This window comes from Uloborus diversus, chromosome 4, assembly GCF_026930045.1.
Source record: "Uloborus diversus isolate 005 chromosome 4, Udiv.v.3.1, whole genome shotgun sequence".
Lineage (NCBI taxonomy): Eukaryota > Metazoa > Arthropoda > Arachnida > Araneae > Uloboridae > Uloborus > Uloborus diversus.
Genome location: NC_072734.1, coordinates 124,164,236 through 124,179,044, shown reverse-complemented (window position 1 = coordinate 124,179,044; position 14,809 = coordinate 124,164,236). Strand labels below are relative to the sequence as shown.

General features: G+C 35.6%; 1 protein-coding gene across 1 annotated transcript in view; it reads right to left on the bottom strand.

The window, feature by feature from the left end:
* LOC129221324 (protein prickle-like) overlaps window positions 1-14,809 on the bottom strand; it is a 308,368-nt gene that overhangs the window by 58,918 nt on the left and 234,641 nt on the right. The window contains exon 3 of the mRNA XM_054855791.1: window positions 12,069-12,282. Within this exon, the coding sequence (XP_054711766.1) occupies window positions 12,069-12,282 (214 nt within the window). The remainder of the gene's footprint in view (window positions 1-12,068; window positions 12,283-14,809) is intronic.

The window sequence follows — 14,809 nt, the reverse complement described above, 5'->3', positions numbered from 1 at the left end:
TGACGTAGGGCTGGTACTCACGTGCTCTTGCTCTATAACAGTAGACGTCTGAGTTCGTAAACTACCATATTTGTAAAAGTGACACGCCTCGAACTTCGATAGGTCATTTAGGAGACTTATTGTCATTTATTCTGTAATTTGTCCCATCCCTTAGCCCGAAGAAAGAGAGCATCATCAGCATTCATGAATTCCAGACACATTAAGAAGCTCAGACAATCCCACCGTGCGTTCAATTTCAAATAAGCTACTTGTTGATTCCAAGAGTTCATGGACGTTATTTATACGCACTGTTTCCCGAATGTCATCACATGCAGACACGTATCAATTACATATTACTAAACTTCGTATCATGAAGATAACACGATACTACTGATTATTTATTTGGTTACGTTGGTGGAATTTCATTAAGTATTTTTCATATTTTCTGGCCACAATGTTTTACATGGAAAAGGAATCTTCATCCTTATCACAATTGAAGCCTTTTAGCATAAGAATATATGCCCCCTATGGTCTTGAGAATATTTAAGTTCCGGCAACATAACTTTCTTATTTCAAAAAACAATAAAACCCATTTGATTAACCAGAGTGTTTTATACATTTTTAGTAACGTAGATACATTTCTGTAGTGATGTGGTATTTTTAAAGATATTTTATCAAGAACTCGAAATCTTGTGAACTATGATTTTATTATTCCTACGCGCTTAGACCGATTGTGTGCGACGCGACCAGTGTTGGCGGGAAGAGTCGAAGAGAATGATATGATGAAAGGAGGAATGGGATGAATCGATGTTGATGATTTAGTACATGTTTTGTGATTCGTGTTTCTGTATTTGTCTTGTGCCGTCCGTTATTAAATATCTATCAGTGCAAGATATATTCATTATGCTTTGTTGTGTGTTGTCCCTAGACCAGTCGAGATCATTACATATCTAAAGATTTGTTTTGCCCATTTTAGCACATCAAAACAGGCAGGTGACGCTTTCTACTAGCTTAGGCTAGAGTGAGTTACTAGCACAGCAGCGAGTATTAGCTACATCTGCCCGGAAGTTGAACTTCAGCTTTTGTAGGGCCCTTAGACCGCGTTCATAAATGTAAAATTTCAACCCTTCCCCTCCCCCCCACACAAAAAAAAGTCCCCAATTTGGAATTTCATGTCATTTTGTCGTTGAATACTCAATATGTTCAGTTTATATTGCAAATTTGGAACTGACCGCTCGTGGTTGTCCTAACAACTACAAAATTCGATCGACGTTCAAATTAATAAAAATCAAATTCAGCAAACACGAAAGGAAAAGTGAAAACATGTATACATTAAAAAAGATTACAGCTATCCTGCCACGAAACATCTCTTTGAAATAAGATAGTGTGTTTCAGGATGAAGTAAATCTGCTATACTGTAGTTGAGAAAACAAATGCTATATCTGTAATTTTCAACAAAATTGAGCTGCGAGAATTAAGAATAATTTTTTTACTCTGCTATCACTTTCATTCAAATAAGTATTCCCCACCACTGCCTACCTCAAACAACAAAGAATTTTACCTCTCTACAGAAAGCATACAAATGATGAACTTTCACTTCGCCGCATCTGCAAAAGGAAACTAGCAAAAGTTACATGCTTAATAGTTCAAGTGTCGACAGCAAAAATTCAGCATTAATTAGCATCCATTAAAGACGTTCATCAACAGTACAATTTTTTGATAAGCCTTATCTTAATGCGTTTTTGTGCTTCCTCACTTTTTCACCATTGAATTGAGTTTCTATATCTTATCGCAGATCCACCATAGCTATATTTCTCTCTCTCTTTTTCTTTCTTAGCTTTCGCATCTACTTGAAGGCGAAGCGTGCGGAGGAGCATACCTTCACAATCAACTTTTCACAAAACACCATTAAAAAAATAATAAAGAACGAAACGGAGAACTAAATATAGAAGCTCACCAAGCTTTATGATAGACCGATTAAGCCAATTAACCCGCAAATAGTGAGAGTTTTTTTTTTTTTTTTTTTTTGGCAAAGTGAATGGTGAGGTTGCTCTGCAAAAAAGATTTCTGATATTTTGCGGTAAAAGGTACTGGCATCCGCGTTGCCAGTACTTTTTTCAGTTTTATTCGCGTTGCGATTGGTTTGATGGCGAATCACATGATCCATTGCTTTGTGGCGAAGGCAATGTCCCGTGTCTTTTAACTAAGATCCTTAGATGCGGGTGATACGGCAATTATGAACGTATCAAGTTAAGAATTTCTTCTAGCAAATATACACAAAAATACAAATGAATTCGTTTAGAATATTTTTTATCTTCATTTTGTCTGCTTTACAATAAGTAGAGTTTTTTTCTTTCTTTTTTTTTTGGATAAGGGTTTTTTTTTTAATACTTCAACTACATCCGTTTCTCACTGCATAGATAGTTCATTTTTTGTCGATTTCTTTTCAGAAATAAATATCATACAAAAGTGCACTCTTTCTGTATAGTATTTAGTACGAGTAACAAGTTTGAAAAGATAGCCTGAATGTTTTGCTAAATTATAACTTTTAGAAACATGGAGCAATCAACTATAAAGTCTAACAATTCAAAGAAAAAAAACGAAATAAATAAATACAACAATATTTCAAAAATTGTGTGTTTGGTTGCGAAAACTTGAATTTGTCACTAACAAGTCTATCCCCCCCCCCCTCTTCACAAGCAATTGAAGTTTGGGTTAGCTCTAAAAACAACCGTAGGTTCAATGAATTTAATGATACAACTAACAAAATTTAAAAAATAATTTACTTTTATGTTCTGGACCGCGTGGAAAAGGATAAAGCAGCCATAAGAATGCAGTCCGTGACAAAGAAAGAATGAAAGAGAGTACGTTATTTTTTTGTCTCAAGTTCATCACCCTTCGCAGAATTTTTCTACCGTGGGCAGGTAAACAGCAGTATTTGCAGAAATTATTTTTCGAGCCATTTGAAGAAACGACTTTACTGCCCTCTACTTACCCACGGCAGTTTCATTCATGCTATGTCCACTCCACAGATTTGAACAAGGAGGTCGCAACTCTTCCTTTAGAATCTGGAACGGTGGCGTAATTACCGTTAAATATCAAGGTTACTGAGATAGCCCGTTTTCAGTCGAAAAATATCTACAATTATAAACAACAATAAACATTCGACCTCATGTTTTCTCACAAGAATCAAAATAATCGCCTTGGACCACACACGTATATCGAGGTTAATTAATCGTTAACCATAACTTTAGTTCCACTTCGGTTCATCTTCAGAGATAAACGTCAAGAACATGCAAAACTGTAAGTAGTACATTACTATAATATTTTGCAGCTTTGAAACTCTCCGACATCATTATAATTTTTTTGCAAGTAACCCTTGTACCCCTCCGTTAAACCTATGTGACCTTTATTTTTATTAATTTATTTTGTCATTTTATTTATTGATATTTAAATATTTATATATTAGCTTTAAAACTCGTTGTAAGTGTGTAAGGCGCAAAAGGTCATCCACTTATAAGGTCACCTCGCATACTGTAATTAGTCACACTTGAGAAGTGCCGAACGACTAATTAGAATACTTCTTTCTATTTTAGAATTTTTACTACTTGTGTGTGTATCAGTGGCGTAGATGAAAAAAATTTCAAGAGAGGGAGGGAGGATTAGTTTTAGTCTTTTATTTTATGATCAAACAAGGAAAAATTCTATCAGAGGGAGATATATTCCGAAATACTCCCTCTCCTAGATATGCACCTGGCTTACACGGGCATTGCCCTGTAATAAGTTTACTTGGAAAAATATTTCTTAAAGTTAACAGTAGAATTATTTATCTTTTCAGAAGCAATTACCTACCAAAAATTCTCAGACTAGAAAAAAAGCAAAGACTCATAGCACTTCCTTACCTCTCCAAAGCAGTACCTCAGCTCACCAGTGCAGCTAGAATATTTTCTCGAGGAAGGGGGGGGGGGAGATTTCTGCTATGAGAAGTCACAATTTTCATTTCGGAGGAGTGAAAGATAATGAAAATAGTGAAGACCAGAATTGCGATTGGTTCCATGAAAAATTAACTTTTTAAGGCGGAGGTTCCCGAATTTGGTACCGCGGCACTCTGGGGTGCAGCGAAGTGTCCATGGTAACAATAATATGTAGGGAATAGTATACCAGGGTGCCTTTCCTCAAAGGATAACGCGATTCAAAAAAGTTTGAAATTCCTGTTCTAAGGTGAAATTGGAAGATGGTAGGGAAAGAAGACATTTTTGCCCTTTGGAATTTGACATTTGGAAATACACGTCAAAAATGTGGTCAAGTATGTTTACAAGTTTTGTACCTTAAACAATATATTTAATATCGTGGGGAAACTCTAATTTTTCACGACAATAAATTTATTTTCGGTACAATGCATGAAAACAAGCTTAACTAAATTTTTAAGGTGTATTTCCGATTTTCAAAGTGAAATACGCGTGTAGTGGCGTTAAAAATATATCTGCTTAAAAGTATCGGGGGATGTGTTAGTCTAATAGGATAGATAATACGGTATAAAACCACGGCCTTGTAGGGTGGGATTAACGACTCCCTCGCTGCGCCGCTGTCTCAAAATCGTCACATACATATTCTGAGAAAATGGGCGAATTCGACCTATAAGTCACCCACATGAGAAGAGTGCTTCGAAAATTTTTCTTATTTGGCAAATTTTGCTGGCGATCCGGCAATTTTGGCGAAAATACTGCAACATATTAAGATTCTATTTCATTTTTTTAAATTAATTTTTTTTAGTAATGCCTTATGTTCTTCTCATTACATGTTATGTATGCATGACATGTGAGCATGCTCGTATTCTATTCGTTAAAGATGGAATTTCATTCGGCAAATTGAGAATTTTTGCTTTTGCAAATATTTTAGTTCGGGGCACCCTTGTCTGACACCTTATAACGATTACATTTCTAGCTCTTCACTACATAGCTTGTACATTTAAATTTTCTCTAGCAGTCTAGCAGATATAAAATCTGTTATCTTGTGTATGTGTGAGTGCACATTATAACTATGTACCTATGCATTTCAGAGTAGAACTTTCATCCAAGATCAGGCTGGCACGCGTTTGAAGCTGGAAGGTAATTCGAATTGGAATTTCTTAGGCCGAGCCAGAGGTTCCAAGAGGAATTACTGTGACGGAATGACATGGACAGGACGTTGCTTTTGTTATCAAATAATTAAAGAGAGAAAGTATGTTTTACTTCCATTTGTGTTATCTAGGGCAGTGGTTCTCAACCTTTTCGCTCCTGAGGATCACTCGGTACCCTTCCGAATTCTTATAGCGGACCACATACGGCACAAATAATAGATTCATAGCAATTATATGAAGTGAAATGAGATGAATCTAAAAGTATTCTTTAATAAATTTAATTACAACTATAAAAATGACAGATAAGTTTTTATTAGCTGTTCATGGACCACATGAAAATTGCTCGCGAACCACAAGTTGAGAATCACTGATTTAAATGATGGTAATTGATCACTCCAATGCAGCTTCCTTCTCGTTATTCAACTCTCAAATTGTTCTTCCATTCTTCGGAGCATTTGTTTAGGAGAGCGAATTTTTAACCACGTAATGTTTTTAAAACTCGATTTGGTAAACGTTATAATTCTTTTGCCATTAATAAGCAGTTCTTGAAGCATATTGTTTTCAAGACTATTGTAGGAAAGCTTTATTTTATTTCACTACTCCGATGGTGAATATAAAAGAGTCACTCGATCAAATTTTTATTTGTATTTATTTTATTTTATTTTGTATACTTCTTAACAATGGCTGGCTATCTTTCTCCTGGATCAACCATTTCTAACTCTTGTTTTTATGCTTTTTAATGAATGCTTTTTTTTTCAAATCATTGTCTCTTTGCTATAAAAGAAATAATGACAACGCGTACTGCAGTGACGGCTTCTCTATCAGGCCCGTCATTTCGCATTCTTCCGGGGAGGGGGGGGGGTCAAAGGGCACATACTCAATGCATATAACATCGAAAAACAGCTACAGCTAAGCCCCATGTAAATACAATGATTTCTCAAAATCGGGAGGAGGGGGCAATTGCTGCCTCCTGAGCCCCCCCCCCCCTAAATTACGGGCCTACCATCCTCTGTGTCTGCACATGAGTACGTGATCTTCCAAGGAAAACGAATAAAAAAAATAAAAATTTTAAATAAATATGATTATTTACACTTGCAGAAAGATTTTTTTTTCCAGAGTCCCCCCTAGTCTCTGCGCAAACATGTAGCTAAGTGAGAAAGAGGAAACGTGCTTGAAAACCAACATATGTCAGCAAGTGAGACCGAAAAGCAGAAGGTCGCTATATTTGGTTACTTTACTTACCAAATTCATTTGATATTTTTGACTCCCGGCTGAATTTTGTGCGCAATCGTAATAAATGCGCAGTGCCAGATCTAGCGGGAGCAAGGTGCAACTCTTAGACGGGTATCCCTGAGTGAGAGCAAGCCGGGGTAGTAGCCCCGACGAGAACTTCTAGGGGCGTCCAATTCACAATTCACCCTATTTGTGTGTGTGTGTGTGGGGGGGGGGGTTCATTGTAACTCAATTTAAAAAAAAACTTAAAGGAAGATGGGTTATAGGGCGGTAGTTTAGGGATTTGTCCCGGCTCGGAAAAGTTGGAGGTATGGCATTGTTAGTGCGTTTTGGCAAAATTAGCTTTGTGCATAGTAAAGAACCATTTCATTGTCACGTGCGGGACAATCAGACTCTATAATTTCACCAACATTTTGTTATAGATCTTAATATTTTAACTTAACAGGAGTAAGCATATTTTTTAATCTTTACGGTTTATACAAAAATACTCCGAACATTTATATTCTTATTTAATAATTTTGTTACTAACAATTTAAATTATTTGCAAGCGTTACGTGCGGAACATCCAAAGTCAACCTCTTGTAGTTTGCTGAATGAATTAGTTAGTATTTTTGCTATATTAATATTGCAATGACGGAACAATTTGTAGCTTTTTGAAAGAAATCTTGCAATATAAAGAAAACACATCTAATTTGTTGCGAAAGAGTAATTTCAACCGTTGGGAAAAAATATGTAATAATAAATTCGGTTGACCTATCAATTTTAGGAGACATATGTTGCCTCTTTATTACTGTTTTGTGCACAAAACTTTTTGAAACGCTTTACGAGCGAACCAAAGACTGCTCTAACCATGCTCTCAATTGAAAAAAACGTGATAAATGTCATACCTTAAATTCAACGAAAACGTTATTGAGTTATTTGTCTCAAAATCTCTACATAGTATAAAATGAAGTCTACATAAAGCGTCTGTTTGTTTAAACGCGCAAAACTCAAGAACTACTCGGCCGATTTCGCTGAAATTTTCACAGTAGTATCTTGATTTTAGTCCCGGGAAGGTTTAGTCCAGTCATCTAGTAGTTTTACCTGGAAAGTTTTCCGGGAGTTTTGAAAATTGGTAATTTTATAGATTTTGATGTGCTCTTTTCGAATTTCCACTTTGCCACCTCGTATCTTTGCCGCTCGCGCCGCCATATTGAAAAAATGGCGTCTGAAAGCGGTATTTGGATGATATCTCTGTTCTGACTTATTTTACGATAAAAACATATTTTACAAAATTAAACTAGAGAAAATTTCCTACAATTTATGTCACAACAATTTTTTCGTAAAATAAATAGCTTCGGCGTACGAGCGCCGCAAAGTATTATTTAACACGCGTTATCGCAGAATAAGTCGTTCCACACTACTTTGAGGTTTAGTTATCATAACACATCGAGGAAACGCAGAGTTTAATTAATAAGCATATAGTACAAACACAAATTCAATCGATTTACAAGTTAATTTACTAACTGCATAAAAACTCACAATCCACAAATTAAAATTCTTTTTGTGGTAGAAATGAGCGAGAGGAAAAAGGCAATACGGAAACCAAATTCCATTTCAGTTATTTCTTCCTATCTGCACTAAAACACCGAAATAGACTCTTCCAACCAGGCGCCACGTGGATTCCCCCCTCTCTCCCTTTCCGAAATTTCTACCGGTAGAACTCAATAAAATATTTTAGTCTGCGTCATCAGTATACTTGTTACGAAAAAATTATTGAAAAAATGGCGTCTAAAAGCGGTATTTTGACGATATCTCCTTTCTGACTTATTTTACGACAAAAAAATCATATACAAAATTAATTTATGCATTATATATATTAATTTACATACAAAATTAAACAAGAAAAATTTCCTACAATTTATATCATAAAGTTTTTTTTTTTTTTTGTGGTCAAACAAGCCACAGAAGATGCAGACACTTTAATAATCAATACTGCGATAAGTGTTTCTTCAGCATTCGATTCCGTAATTGTTGTAGGCGAAGATGTAGATCTTCTTATTCTTTTGACAGCTCTAGCTCAAACCAGGAAAAGGAAAAATTTCGCAACAAATATACAACTGACAACTGACAATACAATATACAACTGACAGTATCATAAGACATCCGCAGATCATATTTTATTCTTGCATGCCTTTAGTGGCTGTGATACAACATGTGCCCTTTTCAATCAAGGAAAAACGAAATTTATTAACCTACTAAGAAAAAAATCCAAATTTAAGTGAGTCTATTAAAGCGTGTAAAAATCCAAATGCTGATCCAGAGATCATTGCTAAAGCTGGAGAAGACTTCCTTCTTGACTTATACGGTTTCAGTGAATGAAAAGTAAAAAAAGCAACTGGCTTGTTTGACCACAAAAAAAAAAAAAACTTTATGATATAAATTGTAGGAAATTTTTCTTGTTTAATTTTGTATGAAAATTAATATATATAATGCATAAATTAATTTTGTATACGATTTTTTTGAAATAAGTCAGGAAGGAGATATCGCCAAAATACCGCTTTTAGACGCCATTTTTTCAATAATTTTTTCGTAACAAGCATACTGATGACGCGGATTAAAATATTTTATTGAGTTCTACCGGTAGAAATTTCGGAAAGGGAGAGAGGGGGGAATCCACGTGGCGCCTGGTTGGAAATGTCTATTTTGGTGTTTTAGTGCAGATAGGAAGAAATAACTGAAATGGAATTTGGTTTCCGTATTGCCTTTTTCCTCTCGCTCATTTCTACCACAAAAATAATTTTAATTTGTGAATTGTGAGTTTTCATGCAGTTAAAAAATTAACTTGTAAATCGATTGAATTTGTGTTTGTACTATATGCGTATTAATTAAACTCTGCGTTTCCTCGATGTGTTATGACTAAATATCAAAGTTGTGTGGAACGACTTATTCTGCGATAACGCGTGCTAAATATTACTTTGCGGCGCTCGTACGCCGAAGCTATTTATTTTACGAAAAAATTGTTGTGACATAAATTGTAGGAAATTTTCTCTAGTTTAATTTTGTAAAATATGTTTTTATCGTGAAATAAGTCAGAACGGAGATATCATCAAAATACCGCTTTTAGACGCCATCTTTTCAATATGGCGGCGCGAGCGGCAAAGATACGAGGTGGCAAAGTGGAAATTCGAAAAGAGCGCATCAAAATCTATAAAATTACCAATTTTCAAAACTCCCAGATACTTTCCAGGTAACCCCTTTTTTTTCGACCAAATGACTGGACTAGTTTGCAGACCGGTTCGAAAACAATTCGACGAGTAGTTCTTTTTTTATTCCAATTTAGGCCCAATTTTCACATAAATTCTCGAATATGGAGGTGTAAAATTACTTGCATATATTAACATTACGTATCGTTGGAAAGGGTAGAATTACCCGCGTTTTACGCAATTTGTTCCAATGTTCAAGTTATTCGCGTTTTTAGCTCGATTTTTTTTTTGGCTTAGCTGAAATTTAGGCACTATTTTCTTCATTAAATCTATTAATAAAAAGTGAACGAATTGTCCCACAGTTTTCTTTTTGACACCATTGGAAAAAGCGACATTTTTTACTTCAGATCTATCTCGACCTATGGTCGAAAAAATAAACTTCTATGTCAAAAGGAAAAAAAGTTACAAATCTTTTAAAATCAAATTCAAAAAATCTCATGTCCACTCAAATTGTTAACCATTTTCTTTTTCACTTTAATTACTTAAACTTACTTTATTTTGTGTTTCCGTGGTTACGCTTTTTAAATCCATCTTTCTCGATATAATTTCTTAAAAGTACTTTAATATATGTCGTCATTGTTTGCAAGGGAAATGATGTTTTTTTTTTTTTGTTTGTTTGTTTGTTTGTTTATTTAAGCCTGATTGTTTGATGTACGTCACTTGACACAATTTTTTATTTTCGAGGTAGACCGGGCAAAGCCGAGCAACGCAGCTAGTAAATAAATAAATAAATAACAATAAATAAAATATGAAATTAGCATAAAAATAAAAATATATATATATATATATATATATATGAAAAAAGAACTGACCCACGAGCTATCCCTGATGTACTGTTGTATATGAAAAGTCCAGAATATCCCTCCCCCCCTCCCCGTCTTTTTAAATCATAAATGTAATACATTCGTTTTAAAAAATTGAAAAATCTTTACTAATAATAAAGCTCAATGTCTGGATGTCTAGATGTCCGGATGTCTGTGACGCGCATAGCGCCTAGACCGTTCGTCCGATTTTCATGAAATTTGACACACAATTAGTTTGAAGCATGGGGGTGTGCACCTCGAAGCGATTTTTCGAACATTCGATGTGGTTCTTTTTTTTATTCCAATTTTAAGAAGAAAACTATCATAAATCACGAAATTATCATAACGTGGAACCGTAACATGGGCACAAGCCAATTGGCGAGATACGAAATTATTATAACGTGGAACTGTAACGTCGGTACAAGCCAATTGGCGAGAAAATTCACCATACATTATTTGTAAATATACAGGCGAACCAAAAGAGCTTTAATTTTTCTATTACGGGCGAAGCCGTGCGGGTGCCTCTAGTAAAATATAAATACAGACACGAGACTGCGGAGAATGGCGAGATGACCCAGACATAGACACATTAGCAACATGAAATGCGGAAGATTGCTTCACATATTTCATCCGCCATAACCAATGTAAGAAGAATGCGACGAAACACAACGCAAAATACCATACCTAACACAAGACCAAACACAGCATTATGGGGAGCCGGTAACCATTGTTCTCGAGACAACAAATTCATCATAACCATCAAGCAATAATAAACATTCCCCATGCAGCAATCGTCTCCTCAGATGAATCCAGATCTAAAGAAGGAGGGGTCACGGAGGGAAAGGGGTGGGGGTGTAGCTCTAGGTGTGGCGGTAATTACTTTCCTTCTCGTCATTACACGGTTGGCAGCTGCCGTAGAACGCACCTGCGGCCCCAGAATGAGCCACCTCGGGCAGTCCGTCCCGAGATGGGCCTCGATCGAAAACGCAAAGGATAGAAATTGATGACAGAGCGATGGAGGGCATGTTGTGCCACAAAGAAATAAAAATTTCTCCAGACTTCCCTGTAGATATTAGTGTGTTAGTGCATCGGAGGTTTATTAGTTAGCTTGCACGTCGTTCACATGTTTACACAACAGAAATCATTCACATGCATATAGAGAACAGACTGACTGACAGGCATTCCAAAAATCGTCAAAATGGGTTCAGCACACTAAAAACGTACAAAAATCGGGGGGGGGGGGGCAAAAACCCTGAATGCTATCCTATATTTAGGATGTATAGAAGAAACAAGAAATTAAATTCCAGGTTTAGTTTGGTAAATCGGATGTACAAGCGCAGCATGAAATTACCTGCGGAGTGGGGGCATTTAAGTCCTTACATGTGTATAAATAAACTACCGCATTAGGGTTGGCAACTAATAGATGCTAAAACAAGAAGGGGGAGGGGTTTACTATTAACACGTAGAAAATGATGTCACACGGAATTTCTATTCGATTTTACTTGCAAGTGGCTAAACAGGTTGGCTGAAAAACATGTAATTGTGCATAATATCACACTGTTTTGTAACATTTATCAACTAAATGAATGTTTAAATACGAAAAATAGTTAAGGGCAAACCCCTATGTTTTCTTACGTAATTGGTACTGTTTTAATTTTAAAAAAAAGATGTAGACAAATCAACACCCACCTGTTCAGGCTTGAGCCCTGGTGGCACCCACGTGTACTCCTCCAGGGCGCAGCCAGAGTCGTCGTCCGAGTGCGAGCCGGGCCTGTCCACGGGGGGCCCGGCCCCGAAGTGGGCCGCCATCTTGTGCACGATGCGTTCGCTCTCCGCCATGTTGGAGACTCCACTGGGGCCCTCGTGCTCCTCGCGCGGGCACCTGCAGTGGCGGCACACCTTCCTGCAAGAGGACAGACATCAATATGACGAAAGGAGAAGTATCAAACAGACATGACTACTGGGTGATTCTCCAAATCTTTACATTATCGTGTTTGGGAAGAATAACACAAAAATTGCTTGACCCAAAAATATTTTTAATCGTCAGAAATATTTTTCCAATGTGTCATAATATAATATGACACATTGGAAATTAATAATTCATAAGAAAACAATAGCTCGTTTTTTTTTTCCAAACAAAATTTGTGATTGATCAGAAAGTTACTCTCCTGGTCAACATTGCTGTTTTATATAACAGGTTTTTAAAAATTATTTGTTATATTTAATTTAATTAAGTTGATAAGAATGAAAAAATATCATTTTTCCTTAAATTCTGGGATTTGGTAACAGATTCAGTGCAAGTAAAATGTCACTCTCCTCGCATTTTCTATACAAGGACAGCATAGCTGAAATGTAATATGGTTAAAGTAAGTCCCCATTATTTGCTCCAATGAAGCTCCTCACAAAGAAACAGCATACAAAAAAGATTAAAAAGTCACGTCTCGGGGGAAATAAATATTTCACTTTTAAAAAGGCACTTTTTTAATCAGTTTTTCAATGTACTGAATTGAGATATCAACCAATCCTATGATTAACCCTTAAGCATTATTTATCAAAATTTTCAACATCAGTCATCCATAAGAGGGAAGGGAGCTCCCTCTTTTTTTTTTTAATTGGGAGTTTAAAATGTTGGATTCTACCAACAGAAGTGAGAGAAAAAAAAGCTCCTTCTATCAATGGATAACTCGAATGTTAACCACAAGTTATAACCAAAATTTAGATGAGACAAAAATCTCCTTTTGATCAAGTATTGAGGAACTTATGGCGACGCCACAAAAAAAAAAATCGTATAAGTTTAAAAAACAAAAACATGGAAAATCAGTGGATTTTCATTTTTTTTCTAATTTCTGCCGCTGTCCCTTACTTTTTACGAGAAGTGGATCAAATAGCAGTACAGACCAGAAGTGATGTGTTTCCTGCAAAATTTTGCTTTATTCCACAAATCAAAACGTATTCATACGATTTTAGTTTGTAATTTTTCATTAAACAGATAAAAATAATAACATAATTGAATCAGATAAAAATGTTTTAAGCAGAAAATTTTAAGCAAAATGTTTTGTTTGTCTTTTTCATTTGATAAAACATTCTACAAAGTATATTTTGTTTTTTAAATTATACAAGCACGCTTTACATTTTCAATAACAATAATTGATGATAATAACGAATGATGATAATACCTTTGTGCTTGAAAATTAAACGAATGAATTACCAACGTTTTAATGTACGTAAATTTTCAGTAGTTTGCCATTTTTGTGCATTAAAACGTTGGTAATTCATTCATTTAATAATTGATTGTTGAAGCATTATTCTTTTTTCTTTTTTTATTTAAATTTCTTTTTAGCATTTTCTGAATCTAGTAATTAGTAATGCAGCAATAAAAAAACGAGCTGATATGTGCATCACATGACTTCCTTTTACTCCAATTTAATGGTAATAGTGCCTTGGAATAAGCAAGGAAACACTAAATATTTTCACCCCTAGTTTCTTACGAACCGAAGCAAAAAAACGTTTTACGCAGATATATTTCCTCATTATTGGCGATTTAAAAGTGATTCAGTGGTTAAGTCTTTAAATATCACCAACATTGGCCGAATTAAAAATTTGAAAAAAAAAAAATCGCCGAATTTTTCGCCAAGTTGGTGACAAAACTTCGTAAGCGGCAAAAAGCTTGACCCATAGTATCACTAAAGCGCCAAGGCACTGTTTGCCAAATTATAACACCACTTGAGTTAGCATAGAAATTAACAATAATTCCTCAGCCCCCAAAAGGTGTAACAGACCCCCTTTGGAAATTCCGAATGCAACCAAAAAAGGAGGCACACAACCAGACTCCACTAGGAGTCTACGTACCAAATTTCACCTTTCTAGGACATACCGTTCTTTGAGTTATGCGACATACATACGTACATACGGACGTCACGAGAAAACTCGTTGTAATTAACTCTGGGATCGTCTAAATGGATATTTCGGAAGTCTATACGTTCCATTGAGCTATAACACTAAGAGGAGAGAGAACTTCCCATTCTTCTACACTGAGGCTCACGGTCTGAATTTCGAGCGAGTTTGGCAAAACCAATTGTATTATAAAACATCTTGTTGAATGGCAAAAGACCGCTTCTTTTGCCACAACGATTTGAACATATTAAGGATTTGAAAAATGCACGGCAAAAGGCTTTACATGATAAAACTTGAGTTTAAATGTTAAAAGTGCGATTCTTTTGCCATACTCGCTTGGGCAAAAAATGGACCGATTAGTTCGCTCTCCTCTTTTAGTGTTAAGCTCAATGATACGTTCTTAGGAACATATCCACGTGTGGTCGGGTTAAAAAAAAAAAAAAAAAAAAACTCAGTATTCATTCAGGGACGAGCAAAATAAAAATTAAGGCTGATTTTTGAGTGAAATTTTTTTTCGCAAATACAATACTTTCGTT